This window comes from Vombatus ursinus, unplaced genomic scaffold (assembly GCF_900497805.2).
Source record: "Vombatus ursinus unplaced genomic scaffold, bare-nosed wombat genome assembly UNPS02014810.1, whole genome shotgun sequence".
Lineage (NCBI taxonomy): Eukaryota > Metazoa > Chordata > Mammalia > Diprotodontia > Vombatidae > Vombatus > Vombatus ursinus.
This window is the reverse complement of record NW_020954588.1, coordinates 39,958,300-39,977,335: the sequence shown is the minus strand read 5'-3', so window position 1 is coordinate 39,977,335 and position 19,036 is coordinate 39,958,300. Positions and strand designations below refer to the sequence as shown.

Genomic DNA, 19,036 nt, shown 5'->3' with positions numbered 1-19,036 from the left:
CTATGTACAGTGTTTTCCTGGTTCTGCTCATTTCACGTTGCATCAGTTCACATAAGTCCAGGTTTTTCTAACACCATCCTGCTCATCATTTCTTACAGCATAATAGCATTCCATCACAATCATATACAACAACTTGTTCAGCCATTGCCCAGTTGATGAATATCCGTTGATGAATATCCCCTCAATTTTCAATTCTTTGCCACCACTAAAAGAGCTGCTATAAATATTTTTGTACACATATGTCCTTTTCTTTTATTTCTCTGGGATACAGACCTAGTAATGGTACTGCTTGGTCAAAGGGTATGCATGGTTTTATATAGCCCTTTCCAAATTGCTCTCCAGAATGGCTGAATCAGTATACAACTTCAATAATACATTAGCATTTTAATTTTCCCACATCCCCTCCAACATTTTCCATTTTCCTACTTGTCATATTCTTTTTTTTAACAATAAAATTATTTATTTAGTTTTAGTTTTCAACATTCATTTCCATAAGATTGTGAGTTCCAAATTTTCTCCCCACCTCTCCCCTCTCCCCACCCCAAGACAGCATATAAATCGATATAGGCTCAACATATCTACTTGTCATATTCTTGATGAAAATTGCCATAACTCCCCCTAGATACAAAAGAATTTTGAGCACACTCAAAATTTGAGCACACTCCAACTCTTCACGTAAACATGGTGATGGGTTGAATACAATTTCCTAAAACATACATCTGCCGAATTAAAACTATTTTTTAAAAACTAGGGTGACTATGTTTCACAAGGAAGACAGCAGATAATCCAAATCTGGCTCGCAAACTGTTCTGTGTTTAGGAGAAATTATTAAAAAAAAAAAAACAACCCATATCCGAATGGTGAGAATGAGTTTAATTACCTCCCAAATTATTTAACAAAAACCAGAGAAAAGACCAGTCCCTCTTTATGTTTCTATCTCAAAGTGCATTAATTATTATTCTTCAGAGTATAGCCAGAAGCAGCTAGGTGGTGTGGTGGATAGAGCACTGGCCCTGGAGTCAGAAGGACCTGAGTTCAAATCCGGCCTCAGATACATAACACTTACTAGCTTTGTGACCCGGGGCAAGTCACTTAACCCTACTGCCTAGCCAAAAAAAACCCAAAAAACCCAACTCCAGAGTATAGCCAGAAGGCACCTATAACCTTCTATTATTTCTCTACAGTAATTTTCCCAAATAAAAATTTAGCCACAAAAGAATGATCAACATTAAACAAAAAGTTTTCTTCACACTGATTTTTATATATTGAAGGGAGAGATATGAGCCAGACGCTATGATAGTCAGAGGTCTTGTCCTTTTTGGGGGAAGACAGACATTTGATTTTACCAGGGTAGAAAATGACAGATGTGGAAGGTGCTACCTCCCAAGGCTGATCAGCAATCCAACTGTCATTTATAGCCTTTGAGAGTTGCCAGAGGCCCTTACAAGTTGAGTCACTAGTCCTTGTTCACATAGCTAAGATTTGAGGTAAAATCTGAACCCAGGTCTTCCTGACTCCAAAGCCAACTCCCTATTCACTAAGTGATACTGACTCCTGGTGGATTAGCAACGTTGGTAAATTGTGCTGAATAAGTAGAATCAGAGAGTGGGTTAGCCTGGTAGAGAAGTAGTGACACCCGCACTGTTTCACTCTCCACGAACAAGGCTCAACTCCTGACCCCACCACTTCTGAGTTAGCCAACCATAATCTCCACTTAATCTTGCTGGGCTCCAGACTCCCTACCTATAAGGTGGGGGAATAGGACAAGATGGTCCAATGAGATCAAGAGTGAAGCAAGGATGTCCATTAGCACTCCTACTATTCAGCACTGCACTAGAAACACTAACTATGGCAATAAGACATAAAAAAGAAATTGAAGGAATAAGCATTTGCAATGAAGAAAAAAATCTATTATTTTTTACAGACGATGTGATTATTTACTTAGAGAAGCCTAAAGGGCCAACTAAAAAAACAAAGTGAAACAGTGAGTAACTTCAGCAAAGTTGCAGGATATAAAATAAACCCACATAAATCATTGGCATCTCTGTATATTACCAACACAACCCAGTAGAAAGATACAGAAAGAGAAAATCCATTTAAAATAACGACAGACAGTATTAAATACTTGAGAATCTATCTGCCAAGACATGCACAGGAATTATATGAACACAATTACAAAACACTCTTCACACAAATAAAAGTTATCTAAATAATTAGAGAAATATTAATTGTTCATGGTTAGGCCAAGCCAATATAATAAAATTTACTACCTAAACTAATTTACTCATTCAGTGCCACACTGCGAAAGAATTACTTTATAGAGCTAGAAAAAATAACAAAATTCATCTGGAAGAACAAAAGGTCAAGAATATCAAGACAGAATCAATGAGCAAATTGGAAAGAAAGACTAGTAGTATCAGTCTCAAACTATACTACAAAGCTATAATTGTCAAAACAATTAGATACTGGATAATAGAGAGGTTGATCAGTGCAACTGATTGGATACTTAATAAACAGAAGCAAATGAGCACAGGAACCTAGTGTTTCATAAACTCAAAGATCCTAGCTATTGGAGCAAGAACTCACTATCTGATAAAAACTGTTAGGAAAACCTGGAAAGTTGTCTGGGAGAAACTAGGCATAGACCAACATCTTACACCAAATACCAAGATAAGCTCAGCATGGATGCATGACTTAGACATATAGGGCAAATTAGTGGAGCATGGAAGAAACTACCTGTCAAATCCATGGATAGAGGAAGAGTTCATGAACAAATAAGAGATAAAGAGGGTCAGAGGAGGAAAAATGGATAATTTTGACATAAAATTAAAAAGTTTTTGCACAAACAAAACCAATACAGCTAAAATTAGAAGAAAAGCAGGTATGGGGGAAAAATCTTTGCAACATATGTCTCTGATACATTTCTCTGGTATCACTTCTAAGATATATAGGGAACTAAGTCAAATTTACAAGAATAAAAGCCATTCCCCAAAATGCAGTTTTTCTGAGGAATAAATCTAAGCTATCAATAGTTAAATGAAAAAATGCTTTAAATCACTAATAACTAGAGAAATGCAAATTAAAACAACTGAGGTACTTCCTCACACCCATCAGATTGGCGAAGATGACAGAAAAGGAAAATGACAAATGCTGGAGAAGATGTGGGAAAACAGGTACACTGAAGCTTCATCAGAGCTGTGAACTGGTTCAACCATTCTGGAGAACAATTCGTAACCATGTCCCAAAAGCTATTAAATAGTGCATACTACCACCAGGTCTATGCCCCAAAGAGATCAAAGGGAAAGGGAAAGGATCCGCATGTCCATGAGTATTTATAGCAGCTCTTTTTGAGTTGAGACAAAGAACTGGAATCCAAGGAGATGGCCACCAAGTGAGGAAATGCTGAACAGGTTTTGGCATATGGACGCAATAGATCTGTGATGTAAGAAACGATGAAAGGGACGGTCCTGGAGAAACCTGGGGAAACTTGTATGAACTGATACAAGGCGAAGCAAGCAGAACAAGGAGAACAATTTACATAGTAACAGCAACATTGTAACAATAATCAATTACGTAATTATAATCAATACAACGACCAATCACAATTCCAAAGGACTCATGATGAAATACACTACTCACCTCCAGAGAAAGAAGTGATGGATGCCAAGCACAGATTAAAGTATATTTTCTTTCTTTCTTTCTTCTTTTTGTAGAGGGCAGATGGAAAACATAGGTAATGAGGAAATTTGTTTTGCATGAGCATACATATTTGTAATGGGGTTGGGTTTTTTTTGGCCTTTTCATTGGGTTGGAGATGGGAGATAGAAAATATGGAACTGAAAAAAAAAAGTCTATGTGCTTTTAAAAAACAGCACCTACTTCCCAAGGTTATTGTGAAAATAAAATGAGTTATTTGTAAATCACTCTGTAAACCTTAAAGCTATGTACATATATATTTAAAGAAGCCATCTGAAATATTTATCTTTCACCATTAGCATAGATCTGTTTTCCCTAGACCTCAGTACCAGGAATAAATCTAGAAGAGTGTTCTAAAAGCATTGACTAATACACACAGAAGTGAGTTAATAGAAGGAGGGAAGAAATTTCCTTCTTGCTCTCTGAAGAGCTATGACTATTCTGGGATAGCACAATTAAACAGACTCAAAACTGGTTTAGTTCTGATTATCAGAGAAACAGGATCAAGGAAAGGACAAGACTACAGTGTAGGGAGTAAGGGGTAGCCACTGTCAGTGATCTTAAAAGATCGTGGAGAATGGGAAAAGTACTGTAGCCTTTGAAAGACTTAAGAACTTTGACTGACACAATGACAAACCATGATTCAGGAGCATTCATGACCAAACTGGCTATGCTCTACCTGACAGAGCAGTAACTGATGTGGGGAATTTGTTCAGCTTGACTATGTATGTTTGTGACAAGCATTTTGTTTTGTTTTGCTTTCCCTTTGTTAATGGGGTCACAGGGAAGTAGAAAAGAAAGACAATAGATTTTTGTTAATTAAAAAAATAAGATAAATTTCAAAGGCACTGTAGAATTAGACGGATGGATATTTTGATTTTTAAAGAAGGGAAGCTAACAGAATTTGCAAACTAAAGGACAGTGAACTTGACAAGCTACCTGGCAAAATTCGACAATGTATTATTAAAGGGTTGGTTAAGGAACTCCTAGAAGAGGAAGCAATGATCACAAAGAGCCAAAATGGTTTCCATAAGTACAGGTTATATTAGATTAATTTCATTTTTTGATAGTTAGCCGAGATGGAGAACAGAGGTGTGCCATAAATAGTTAATCTAAATTTCAGCAAAGCATTTGACCACGTCTCCTATATTAGTCTTGTGGAAAAGATGGTGAGGTATCAGCTAAATGATGGTACAATTAGAAGGATTTGAAACTGGTTGATTGCTCTGACTCAAAGTGTAGCCACATTAATGGTTCAATGCTGACTTGGAAGGTTTCCACCGGCGTGCCAGAGAACGGTGTTCGGCCATCTATTATTTCACATTTTTACCAATGATTTAGAGAAGGACATAACTGCCATGCTTCTCAAATGTGCAAATAACAAACTTGGGAAGAACAGCTCATACACTATATGACAGTCAGGATCCAAAAAGATCTGACAGGCCAGAACGTTGGACTAGATCTTGTAATATTTAATAGGGATAGAAACAAAAGCTTACATTTGAGTTTTAGGTTTTTTTCCTTTTAAAATAGACTTCCTAAGATAAGAGAGGGCGCTAGATGGCTGGTCTGGGGGTCAGTGGTCTGCAAGCTCATTCTGAACCAATGGCATGAGAAGGCAGACAACAAGAAGAATGTCTCAGGCTTCAATGTCAGAGGTGGAATGGTGAGGATCAGGGAGGTCACATTCCCAACATGCTCTGCTCTGGGTAGATGACATATGGAGAACCATGGGAAGTTGTGGCACCATGTTTTAAGAAGCCACATTGATGCACTGAAGAGAATCCAAAGAAGCATATTCAGTGACTGGCCTGAGGCCAGAAAGTGCATGGAAGCTATCTCCAAGCATGTGAAGGTGGTCGTAGGGAAGAGGGATTATATTTGTTCCACCTGGCCCAAGGGGGCAGAACCATGAGCACAGGGGAGACGCGCAAAGAGGCAAATGTAGGCTTGAGGTCAGTCGGGAAAACCTTACTAATCCCAAAGGGAATGGGCTGTCTCAGAGGGGTGTCTTCAAACACAGGACGGAGGATGATTTGTCAGGTACATTACAGAGGGGCTTCCTGCTCAGGTACCTGCCACACTGCATTGTCTCTGGGATCCTTTCTGGGGCAGTCTGTTTGTTCTTATGTATCCAATTCCTACATACTCTGAAGCTTATCAGGAAGGAAGGTCAGAACCAGACCACTTAAAGACCCCAGACTTCCTCTTAAAACAGGAAGGTGGAGGGCAGCTCTGAGCGGTGCCTCTTATTCATATGTGAAATGATGCCGTCTCTTCACATCACTGAGTGAGCTGTAGGGGGCTGGCCAGGGAGCTAGCCATAAGGGGCGCCTCTTTTTGGAGTTAGCACCCTACAGCACAGTTTCAGACTCAGTATCTGAAGAACCCCTTCATAATGCCAGCTTGGCTGACCAGATTGACATTCATGTGATACATTTTCTCTGCTGTACTAACAGCCACACATCACTAAATAGATGAGACAAAAGTTAGCCCACAATATATCAACTCTCTGGTACAGTGAGGCCCTTCATAAAGTAGTTTTACCATACTGTAGATTCCCCAAATATTTGACAAATATAAAACCCTCACATATATTTAAGAGCCAACATGTTTCAAAGCCAAGTAGGAATGACCGTCTCTCTGAGAGTTGCGGTGGCTGGTCCCTGGACACGTGGCCCACTGCCGGGTCAACACATCCCTTTCCGACCTGACGGAACCCAGCAGCACCTGCAGTGCTAGCAGAGCCTTCATCGGTCTCTGGTTTAAACCACACTAAGCCCGGCAAGGGAACGATGATTTATAATCTTTGTTCCAATCCAATCCAAGTCAACAAGTAGTGATTTTAGTGAAATAGATGTGATATGAACATTTAAATTTGAAAATTAATCTATTTTAAACCTAAATCAAGAAATTATCATCACTATACGTTGTTGTTGCCTATGAATCAAGTCCAAACTTGAGGATTTTTTAAAAAAATGTTTTCAATTATTTAATTTTTTTTTTTAGAAATTCTCTACTCCAACATAGATCCTACCAGGTTGGAAAGGCTCTGAACACAGGCTTGGGGATGATGATCTGTAGGTCTGTTGTCCAAGGGCCAGCAGAGCTAAATTTGGACAGTTTGACCACAGCAACTCTTAACAAATATTCACTAAATCACAAAGTGTCTACAATTTGTGGGTACTTGCACAGGGGGAAGCGCAGGTCCTCAGAACCCAAGAAGTAATTCTTCAAAAGTAACAACACATTTGCATGAAACTTACTTGAATGTGGGTAAAAAATGAAAATATACATACTTTTCTCATCAGCTTTGTCTTTTACTGCTATGGTATCATTACTTAGAGATACCATCTGGGCATTCAGAATATCTGTTCTCATCCCCGGAAATTTTGGAGAGGAAATGAATCGACCTTCATAAGAATATAAGTAGATGCCTCCTCCATCGACAAGAAGAAAATGCCTACAAATACAAAAACTGACAAATTAATTTTCCAAATTTCTCTTTGGATGTTCTTTTTTTTTTTAATTTTTAGACAAATGCTAAAACTGAAATACATAATAAGAAAAGAAAAAGAAACATTATAAACTTAAATATAAAATAAAAAAACAAAAAAATGTCACGTGCACAGCAGAACATAGGAGAGGATTCAAAATATATAGCAAAAATTTTCATTTCAAGAAAGCCTATATTGGGGCAGCTAGGTGGCACAATGGATAGAGCACCAGCCCTTAAGTCAGGAGGACCTGAGTTCAAATCTGGCCTCAGACACATAACACTTACTAGCTGTGTGACCCTGGGCAAGTCACTTAACCCCACTTCCTAGCCAAAACAACAACAACAAAAAAAGAAAGCCTATTATGTTAAATACTATGCATTAAGTTGAAAGCTGTCCATCTTTTCTTTGCTTCCTTGTAGGTTTTCTTTTGTTCTCTGCTACACATTTTTTACTTTGTTCTTTTTTCCCCCTCCCTCCTCCCTACCCACCACCCCAAGGCTACAATTGAGCATTGGATATATTTATATATAAATACATATATATTTATATATTGATACATACACTTATACATATATACACATACATACATACATATAAAAACATATATTTTTCTCTAAGAGATTCTCCTCCTAATCTTTGTTTTTTTATCTTTGTGCATATCTTTTATTTTATTATTATTATTATTACTTTTGGCTAGGCAATGGGGTTAAAGTGACTTGCCCAGGGTCATACAGCTAGTGTTATGTGTCTGAAGCTGAATTTGAACTCAGGTCCTCCTGAATCCACCACCTAGCTGTACCTTGTGCACTTTTTTTTTTTCCTCTCTCTCCTAACTCCTTTACTTCTACCTGCTACCTTACCCTCCTATTACTTAACCTACTTCTGCTCCAGCAATCCCTCCCTTATCCTCCCATTCCCCTAAATCTAAATCCCCTTCTATATCCCCCTTTTAACCTATTCCCACACCCTGCCCTCTAAAGATCCTTCCTTTATCCTCTCCCCCCCTTCCTACCCTTTTAGAGTTTCATTTCTTTCTAAACTTGGAGATTTTTATACTCTTCTAAATGTATATATATATATTCCCCTCCTAAACCCATTGCTGATAAGAGGAGGCTTCCAGAACTAACAGCCCCCTTCCCCATCTAATTCCTCTGTATTGGTGGTTTTTCTTGCACCTCTCTTGTGAAACATAATTACTCTTTTAGCTGTACTTGAATGGTTTTACTTTTTGAAGTCCTATCATACTCAGGTCTACCCCAATCTTCCTTATAAGTTACCAAATTACTAGTAACAATCTCAGACACAGGTTTTATATTTTTCACACATAAAAGGTAAACATTCTATCCTTATTTAGTCCCTTGTAATTGGTCATTGGTATATATCTTACATTTTTCTTGACTCTTGTATGTTAAATCTTCTATTGAGTTCGGGGTTGGTTTTTGGTTTGTTTTTTTTTTAACAAATACCTGAAAGACTGACAGTTTTCCAAATGTCCACTTTTTTTTCATTCAGAATTATGCTTAGCTTTGCAGGGTATGAAATTTTCAGCAGGAAGCTAAGTTCTTTTGCTTTTTGATATACAGTGTTTCAACACCTGCAATCTTTTAGTATCACTGCTGCTAGGTCTTGTGTGATTCTAACTGTGGTACTGCCATATGTAAATTGTTTTTTTCTTATTGCTTATAATATTTTGTCCTTGATCTGGGGGTTTGGGAATTTGACTATAATATTCCTGTGAGTTTTCCTCATAGATTCTCTTTCAGGTGGTGATCAGTGGATTTTTTCTATTTCTACTTTCCCCTGTTGTTCTAATGCTTCAGGATAATTTTCTTTAACGATTTCTTGCATTACTGTATCAAGATTCTTTTTTTGATCAGAACTTTCAGGTAGTCTAATTATTCTTATATTTTCTCTTCTTGATCTGTTCTCTAGATCTGTCCTTTTTCTTATGAGATGTTTCACATTCTCTTCTATTTTTTCATTCTTTTATTTATTTCTTTATTTTTATTTCTTCATGTCTTATAACTTTGCTGGCTTCCCCTTGCCCAATTATGATTTTCAAGGAGTAATTTTCTTCCTTAAGATTCTGGATCTCCTTTCCTAATTGGTTGACTTTCTTTTCATAATCTTGTTTTTCTTATATTCTTATTTTTCTTTTTAGTTTTTCCTTAGTCTCATTTGTTTTTTAAAGTCTTTTATAAGCTCTTCAATGAATTCTTTTTTGGGCAGATGACCATTTGACATTACTCTTTGGGGCAGAATAGGGTTTCTTTGCTTCAGTATCCTCCTCTGAAGACGAACCCTGATCTTCTCTATTCCTGTAATAGCTAAGGTTGGATTCTTTCTCCTCTGCCTGTGCATTTTTTTTTTTTTTGGTAATAATATAGTTTTTATAATCACGTCTAGTCCTGGGGTATAAGGAATGGTGCCTCTAATCTTCAGTTCACCCTTCTGATCTTGAACTCAAACTAAGACCTCCAGCCTCCTGTAAGTGCCCTCAGCAGAGGCATCCCCACCCCACGGCTTCTGCAATCACTGGGCATGTGCTGGTTCCTTCTCGATGCCATTGCATCTCCACGGCACAGCTGGGTCTGGCGTTCCTTATCAGCAGAGGTTCCTAGATCAGATGCCTAATTCCCCTCACTGTCCTGGGGGTAAAAGTTCCTGTGGCTGGGGCAGCCTCCCAAACCAGGTAACCCCAGGGCTTGTCCCTAGTTGTTAAAGGGGACCCTAGCCTGGAGGTGTTTACTCTTCACAGGGAAGAAATCGCACCCAGGATTTTTCTTCAGATCTTCTCCAATTGTCCCACTAGTAGCTCTCTCTTTCCCCTACTCTCATTTGTTTTCACAGCTCTGTGCTCACCCAGAGGCCCTATTTTATCTCTTTTGTGGAGGAAAATCTTGTGAGCTTGAAATTTTCTGGCCTACTCCGTCATCTTCCCAGAATCCTCTCTGGCTGTTGTTCTTTGGCATCATTTGGAACTGTTTCTTGATGCTCTGAAATGATGACGGGTGGCTGAGTTTAGGAATGACAATTCACTTGGCCATCTTCAAAGAAGTCCCCTTCATTCTGTGCCCTTGTTCCCATAGCTCCAGCCCCGATACCTTTTCTTATAGCCTCATCCTCCTTCTAAACAGCATTTTACAAAACTTACCACTCTTTCCCCTGGATATTCTCTATTCCCTTGATTCTAAAACACAAAAATCTCATTCTCCTGCTAACTTTTACTTCCTCCATGGTTCCTCTCCATTTTTCCAACCCTTTAAAATAGCTGTTCCCCAACGTTCTATCTGCAGTTCCTGTCATCTCTCTCAACATTTTCTCCTCATTTCATTCACTCCATGGGTTCGACTGTCACCTGTGTGAATGCCTCCAAAACTTCCAACTCTAGCCCTTATGTAACTCCCAGGGGCCACGGTCTTCACTATCTGCATCTCCATGGGGCTGTCTTGCTAGCACCCCAAACACAACAGGCTCCTAACTTAGCCTTCCTCCCAAATTTGTTTCTCTCACTGACATCACTGCCTCTTTCACTGGGAATGTCATGTATTGAGTTACTTCCACGCAGGAGATCTTTGTGTTGTCTCCGTTTTTCTCCCTCCCTGCTGTCTCATACACAACTGCGATCCACAAGCCCTGGGGGCTCTCGTTCAGGATTCCCCTTCACCGGCCACCGCTTCTCTCCCTGTAACTCTGTCTTCAGACAGGTCATTACCGCCACCCCTTTGCATGGCTACAATAGCTTCCTTACTCAACAATGGCCTCCCTCCAGTTGACCCCTCATATCACTGCCACTTGAACTTTCTTCATGAGTGTCTGTCTGGTCCTGTCACCCATATGCTCATACTCTTTAACTGGTTTCCTGTCTTATGAGTGAAGATTCCTTAGCCTGGCATTCAAGGTCCCTGAATTCAATCAGGCCAGAGTTATATCATACTATTCCTTACAAATATTCCATATTCCAAATCCAATCCACAAACATTTATTAAATATCTATTAATTACTGTGATGAGTACTGGAGAACAAAAGACAATGAAAAAGATTCCTTCCATTTTAGAACCTTAGGTTCAACTGGAGGGATACAGCATGTCTCGAGAGAAGTGCCAGGACATGAAGGCAGGATAGGGACGGCCAAGCAGAGGCTTTAGGTGAAAAACGTGCCACCAGTCTGCAAAGGTGTGCTGCAGGCAAGCCGAGGCAGGCCGCCCAAATGAAGTGGAGCAGCATGGTAAGAGGGAATCTGAGGTTTCTGAGCAGAGCGTTGGCTGCAGGACAGTGCTTTCAAAAACACTTTTAATTCATCAACAGCACCGCCAGTGAACAAGAGCAGCCCTCACCTCCCAACCCTGAAACAACGAGAGCAGAGCTGGGATCAAAATGGCACAGAGGCTGTTGCTGCCCATGACAAAGTCCCAGCTTCCTCCAGATGGAAATGACGCACAGGAGACTGGCCAGAGGAGACCATGAGGGTGTCATTTATTCTGAATTTCTATATGGACATACCTTCTCTCCCCCTCTTGTTTTGTAATAAAGAAATGAATACGGGTTTGTGCTGCGTGTGAATGTGAGAAAGAGTGTGTGCGGGTGTGACAGAGATAGGCAGGGGATACAAATCCCTGAATAGGAGAGCTACATTGGACAAGGAAAGCAAAACCTAAATAAAAAGACTTAATCATCTGGTTATTCTGGCAGAATGGGTACAAGGAAACAAAAGGACGGTATTGGTAGTTTATGAAGTAAAACAGCCATCGCTGGGCAGAAACAACCGTACAGTTCAAACTCCCGGCCAGGAGCCACGAGTCCAGGGTGCAGTGCTGGGGTCTGAGGCAGAGTGGTCTGAGCCAGAGCGGTCATGGCAGTGGAAGGAAAGGGATGGATGTGCCGTAGAAGCCGCAGTGAGAATGTTGGGATGAACCTGGGAGAGGCCGTCAGTTTACCATCTCCTTCCTACGCTCATACTGTTCGCTGGAATCGTGACGGACAATTCACACAGCATGTGTCCCTTTCCTGACCCTTGGACCCAGCAGCCACAGAAGACTGAGGAGGGAAGGGTGCTGCAGAGAGCAACTCACCCAACCCTTTAAGTCTACACGAGGCACAGAAAAGCCAACAGACTTGCCCACGGTCACACAAAGATAGGATTTGAACTCAGGTCTTTTGACTCCAGATCCAAAGGTTTTTCCCATACCTGTATTCAAATAAATCTGTCTTACCTAAAAGGGTGTAACTCCCCAGTGGCACTTAATAAATGTGTCTATCTACCCTCATGGTGCTCATTAAATGCAGGATTGGTATTGAATAAATATTTGAATACTATATTTGATGGATTTGAATACATCATGGCTGACAGAGGATGGGCTTTAGTCCCAAAATGGGAACAATTAGAAAATTAAACAACAGCCCATTTATCCTTACACTGAGCAGCCCAATAATTGATTTTGCTTCTACAAAGCCATATATAATTAATTGATGAAGAAATGACTGCTGATTTTCCACTTTTGTTCACAACACAGTCCCAGGCTCATTTAGCACTTTCATTTCAAGCTTTATTCAAAGCACAGGGTCGGACGCTACCCTGACCCCAGGTAACAGAAGTATTAAAGGAAGAGGGCTACCTTTATTTGACAATGGATCCTCCTCACATGTGTGTCTGCATGTATGCATGTGCACACACAAACACCGTTCATCATTTCAGAGATGACCTGTAATGGTCCCCTACATGTGGCCCTTCCCCTACTCTGTACAAACCAATCAGGACCACATCAAGCATTCCTACCCTGTGAGTTGCCCACCACAGAAGGGCCTTCACCAAGAAGGGCAGCAGACCCTGAGGGAGTCCTGGGTCTGTTATCTGGCATCTCAGGCTCTTATCACAGGATGGGTGCACCTCTCATTCACATCATACATTTCCTGAATAATGTCCTTCATGCTATTCTTATGTGGACAAAGTCGCTAAAAATACACTACACATCCATGATATGCCCTCCAAGGCTGTGTGTATGCCACCAACAATCCTAATTCTGCAAACATCATGTCAGGCCAAAATCTACCACCATATGGTATCACCAAAAGTATATTTAGGTTAAATAGGTAGTTTTTTGCTCTAGGGCACAGCTTGGGATGGTTGAAAGCACTGTCTTTTCTTTCTTTTTATTATTTGTTTTTGGTATTCTTTTCTTTCTAAATTTTGAGTTCCAGATTCTCTCTCTTCCCTCACCCATTGAGAAGGCAAACAATAAGATATCAATTATACATGTGAAATTACACAAAACATATTTCCATATCAGACATATCACCAAAGCAAAAAAATAATAAAAAAGCAAGAAAATTATACTTCAAAATTACACTCAGAGTTCATCATTTTTTTCACTTAGAGAATACATTTTAATTATTAGTGCTTTGTTTGACAGACCAATCTCATAATGAAATGATATAGAAAATATTTTTAAAGCATTAATTGAGCATGATGGAATGCTACAAATCAATTTTGTAGTTTTCAAAAAATTCATTGTTTCACTTTGTAGTTTCAGAATTTAGCATTTAACGTCCAACATACAACACTCACTTTGAAAGGAATCTACTAAAGAATCTACTGAGGGACGGCTAGGTGGTGCAGTGTATAGAGCACTGGCCCTGGAGTCAGGAGGACCTTAGTTCAAATCTGGCCTCAGACACATAACACTCCTATTTTCCTATTTTCCCCTCATTCCCTCCAGCATTTGTCATTTCTGATAGGTGTGAGGTGGTACTTCAGAGTTGTCTAATTAATAGTGATCTACAGCATTTTTATTTGACTATAGAGATCTTTGGTCTCTTTTCAAAACTGCCTATTCATATATATCCCTTGACCATTTATCAATCAGGAAATGGCTCTTATTTTTATAAATTTGATCCAGTCTCTACATATTTGAGAAATGAGGCCTTTATCAGAGAAACTTGCCATAACTATTTTTTAATATTACTTTATTGTCTGTGGTAACTTTTAGCAAAAAAAGTATTTATCCCTGTTTATCTCTTTTAGTCAGGTCTATTTTTGCTTTTGCTTTATCTGAGATCATGATTGCTACCCTTGCATTTTACTTCGGCTTAAGCATAAAAGATTCTGCTCCATCTCCTTATTTTAACTCTGTGTGTGTCTTTCTGTTTTAAGTGTGTATACCTGTATACAACCTACTGGTAGATCGGGGTAGCTCATCTCATTCACATTCACTGTTATAATCGATTACTAACTGTGTATTTCCCTTCATCCTATTTTCTTCTGTTTATCCTTCTCTCTCTTTTTACCTTGTCCTTCCTTAAAAGTCTATTTTGCTTCTGACCACTGCCTCCCCTAATCTGCCCTCCCTTTTATTAGCCCCCTTCCCTTTCTATGTCCCTGTTGGGTGATACAGATTTCTATACTTGTTTTTATATATTCCCTCTTTGAACCAATTCAGATGACGGTGAGGTTCAAACATTGCCCACTACCTCCCTATTTTCCCCTCTATTATAAAAGCTCTTCCCGACATGTCTCTTTTATTTGAGAAAATTTTCCCCATTCTACTTTTCCCTTCCCTCTTCTCCCAATGCATCCCTCTTTCTCGCCCCTACAATTTTTTTTTGGAGATCACACCAACATAATCAACTCAAATCTGTGCCCTGTGTCTATACAGATTCCTTCTGACTGCCCTGATAAAGTTCTTAGGAGTTATGTATATCATCTTCCCATACAGGAATGTAAACAGTTTAACTTTATCGAGTCCCTTAAGATTACTCTTTCACGGGTATCTTTTTATGCTTTTCTTGAGTCTTCTGTTTGAATGCCAGATGTTCTATTCAGCTCTGGTCATTTCATCAGAAATGTTTGAAAGTCCTTTATTTCATTAAAGATCCATTTTCCCCCCTGAAGGATAGTACTCAGTTTTGCTGGGTAGGTTATTCTTGGTTGTAATCCTACCTTCTTTGCCTTCCAGAATATCATACCCCAAGTCCTTCACTTCTTTAACATGGAAGCTGCCAAATCCTGTGTGCTCCTGACTGTGACTCCATGATACTTGAATTTCTTCTTTCTGGCTACCTGTAATAGTTTCTCCCAGGAGTTTTCATTTGGAGATCTCTTTCAGGAGGATATCAATGGATTCTTTCAAGTTCTATTTTACTCTCTGAATGTAAGATATCAGGGAAATTTTCCTTGATAATTTCTTGAAATACGATATCTAGGTTCTTTTTCTGATCATGGCTTTCAGATAATTCAATAATTCTTTAATTCTCTCTCTTCAATCTATTTTCCAGGTCAGTTGTTTTTCCAATGAGACATTTCACATTTTTTTTTTATACTTTTTCACTCTTTTGACTTTGTTTTATTGTTTTATGAAGTCTCATGGAGTCATTATCTTCCACTTTCCCAATTCTAATTTTTAAGGAATAATTGTCTTCAATGAGCTTTTGTACCTCTTTTTCCATTTGGCCAATTCTGCTTTTTAAGGAGCTCTTTTCTTCAGTGAATTTTTGTTATTGTTAAGCCAATTTTGTTTTTTAAGGTGTTATTTTCTTTAGTATTTTTTTGGTGCCTCTTTTACCAAACTGTTAATTCTCTTTTCATAATTTTCTTGCATTACTCTCATTTCTTTTCCCAATTTTTCCTCTACCACTCTTGTCTCTTTCTTTAACACCTCCAGGAATTCTTGTTGGGCTTTCTTTGAGGGGAGATGGGGGGGGCAGAGTTTGCTTGTAACTCTTTTCACATTATCTTCTTCTAAGTTTATGTCTTGGTCCTTCCCTGAGACCATAGCATCTTTTTATGATCAGGCTCCTTTTCTGTTGTTCACTCATTTTTCCAGCCTATTTCTTGACTTTGAACTTTATGTTATAGTTGGACTCTGCTCATCTGGGATGAGGAGGCACTGTCCCAAAACTTCAGGCTTTTTCGTGCTTTTGTTTTCAGAGCTAGTTCTGGGGGTCTGCAAGTTTCAGTGCTTCCAAGGTGGTACGATCTAGGGAGAGGTGTGGTCACTGCTCTGCCTTCTGGTCTTTATCTAGAAAGGGTCCCTAGTCCCCTGCAGCTGCCAAGTGCTAGTGCTCCTCTTGGCCCTGGAATCATGACCACAGTTCCTGCTCCCTTGTAATTCATCACAAGCACTTTCCTCTGCCGTGGAACTGTGACTCAGAGATGATTATGGGCAATAGAGTTACCCATCAGCACCAGCTGCACCTGGAGTCATGTCCCCTGTAGTCTCTTTCCGACCAGTTGTCTGACCCCTTAGCATTTCTGGGCTGAGAGCTCCCATAGCTGCTGCAGCTGCCGCCATCATTGCCACCTCCAAGGTCTGCCACCGGCATTCCTGCCATGCTCCAAGCCCGCACCCCCCCCCCCGGTGTTACAGACCTCTCCTGAAGACCTCCCAAGTTGTCTTAGGCTGGATAAATGGGTGAATGGCTCTGACACGCCAAAATTTGATACGAGGTGTTATTTCAATGTTGTTTAAGGGGATGTTGGGAGAGTGCAGCTGGGTCCTGGCATGTACCCCACCATCTTGGCTCTACCTCATTCCAGCCTCTACTGCATATTTTCTTAAATGAAGTCTAGCTCGCTCTTTTTTCTATATTCAACTCTGAGTTTAACTTGCCATCTTGGGGGAAATGTTCCAGATACATTTATTGGTATACTCTTACCTCAATGAATTAACACCAAACCACATGTCATTTTTCCACTTTCATACATTTAGTTTTTTCTGTATGGACTGTTAATCATTTTTGAGTAATTATAGATGTCACTGACAAACTACTGTAATCTTCTGGGGTTTGATGTAATCAGTATATCATCCCACAAAAAGGAAATCAATTTCTGTACAAAACTAACAATATTACAAATACAGACATGTTGTAAAGACTATTTAATTAACCACTACTGACTAAAAGTCCACAAACACACAAAAGTTTTATACATTGGTTATAGTCACAACTCAATTATCTACTCAGTTGAATAAAGTCTTTGAAGACAAAAAGTTTCCTATTTCCTTCGGTAGTAAATGTCTGTTAATCTAAATTGAATTCACCATCATTCCCACATAAGTGAAATTTCCAGATAAATTATTTCTTTATTTTAATCACATTTGGGAGACATAAAATGTATTACAGAGAGCTCATTCAACAACCTGGGTCCATCCCTCCTTTCTAGCCTCTCGTGCTATTTATTGTAAACTTTTATAAAACCAAACTGATCCCTTTTTCATGAACTTATCCTGCATTTCCCTATCCATGCCTTTGCCAAGATAGTTCCCTACGTTGAAAATACACCATGACATCTTCTAGACGTTCCTCACAATTCTTTTCCTCTAGACTGGAGCTTCCCATATATAGTACAGGAGGGAAAATCTGTCAGCCACGTCTATGAAGAATTCTAGGAATCAAAGATGTGACTTTGAAGCAAGGGCTGTATGGGAGCAAGTCTGGGTATGAAGAGGCCATTTTCTCAACAGCCAAAGGTGGCTGATAACCCCCAGGTAATAGGGGTGCTTCTGTACATGGCCTTTGATTCAGATGGACTGAGCGCAAATTGTTTAAGAACACTGGATTCATATGAGATAGGGCTCTTGGAGTCCTGCGTAAATTAGAGGCTACAGTAGAAAACACAGAAGCAACAGAGAAAGCATCTTTTCTTGATTGAGAAAACTCTTCCCTGAAGAAAAATATTTTTTCTTTATTTCCAAGCTTAGTGTTAGTAATCCCAAATTAGGATTTTTTTGAAAGCAAATAAAGCAAAAACACAACACATACAGTTCAAAAGAAAATACAATTGCTTATTCTATGTATTTTCTATTTCACAGTATGTTATTTTAAGCTTTTACCAAAATAACTAGCTAATTAAATGAAATTATTCTGTTTTTTAATGTGAGATATCAAAAGCAAAGGCAAATAGCTCTGAGGAGCTCATTTTCTTCCCTTTTAAAAATACATTCTGCTAGGAAAACTGTACCATACTCAATAAGGCAAAGTATTCACAGAGCAGTCTGTGAAATTTAACTTAAACTCTTAAAACTGTATGTTGTTTTTTATCTGGTCCTCATATTAAAGAATCTCACTGTCTGAGAAGAATGCTGAAAACATGCATATTTTAACCCAAATCCAAATGATCAAATATTAAAATAAATAAGCTACCTTTCAGCCTGCAGAATTAAGCTAACAGTTCCTTCTTTCAGGTCAAATATAAGTGGTGTATTCCAGTTCTTTGTACTAAAAGAGAAATAAAACATATGTTTGTTAACATTTCAAAAACATAAAATAATTAAATAACAATCAAACGATTCACTTAGATGTTTAATGTAAGTTTACCTTTTATAAAACGTTTTGGCATGTTGAAGTAGTGGATTATTTTGAGAGTACAATTTAAAAATGCAGTGCTTTTGCTCGCGCACTGGCATTTCTTTTCTTAAATGGGCCTCAATTCCATTCTTAAAGAACAGTTACTCTCATGATCTAAGAGATTTTCAGTCTAAATTTCTTAAGGCAATGTTTTCCTTCACTTAATCTGCTCTGTACTTTGTCCAGCACAATTTTACAATGTTTGCTTATTAAAACCTTTGGGTGATGACAACCAACCTATGTTCAAAAGGAGCTTTCATCCTAGCGCATTATTGAAAGTAAGAATAAATCAGAACGTAGGTCCGTAAGTTTTTTTTTAAATGAACAATCTGTAAGCATGCTGCACCCCACAACAGACTCAAAGCTTCCTGATCGCAGAGCATGCCTATGGTAGAGCCTGGAGCACAGCAGGTACTAAAGTACTGATTGCTGGGAAGAAGTAGTAGGATGGAAAGAGAGGGAGCCTGGAGTCAGAAATCTCGTCTCCAAGCCACCAAGGG

At 39.1% G+C, this 19,036-nt stretch overlaps 1 protein-coding gene across 2 annotated transcripts in view; it reads right to left on the bottom strand.

Annotated features, from left to right (window-relative positions):
- The window catches only part of IFT80 (intraflagellar transport 80), a 125,621-nt gene that overhangs the window by 33,587 nt on the left and 72,998 nt on the right, over window positions 1-19,036 (bottom strand). For both annotated transcript variants that reach the window (XM_027875998.1, XM_027875997.1), the window contains exons 11-12: window positions 18,333-18,407; window positions 6,996-7,159 (exon numbers count right to left, since the gene is read on the bottom strand). In XM_027875998.1, coding sequence (XP_027731799.1) covers window positions 6,996-7,159; window positions 18,333-18,407 — 239 coding nt within the window. The remainder of the gene's footprint in view (window positions 1-6,995; window positions 7,160-18,332; window positions 18,408-19,036) is intronic.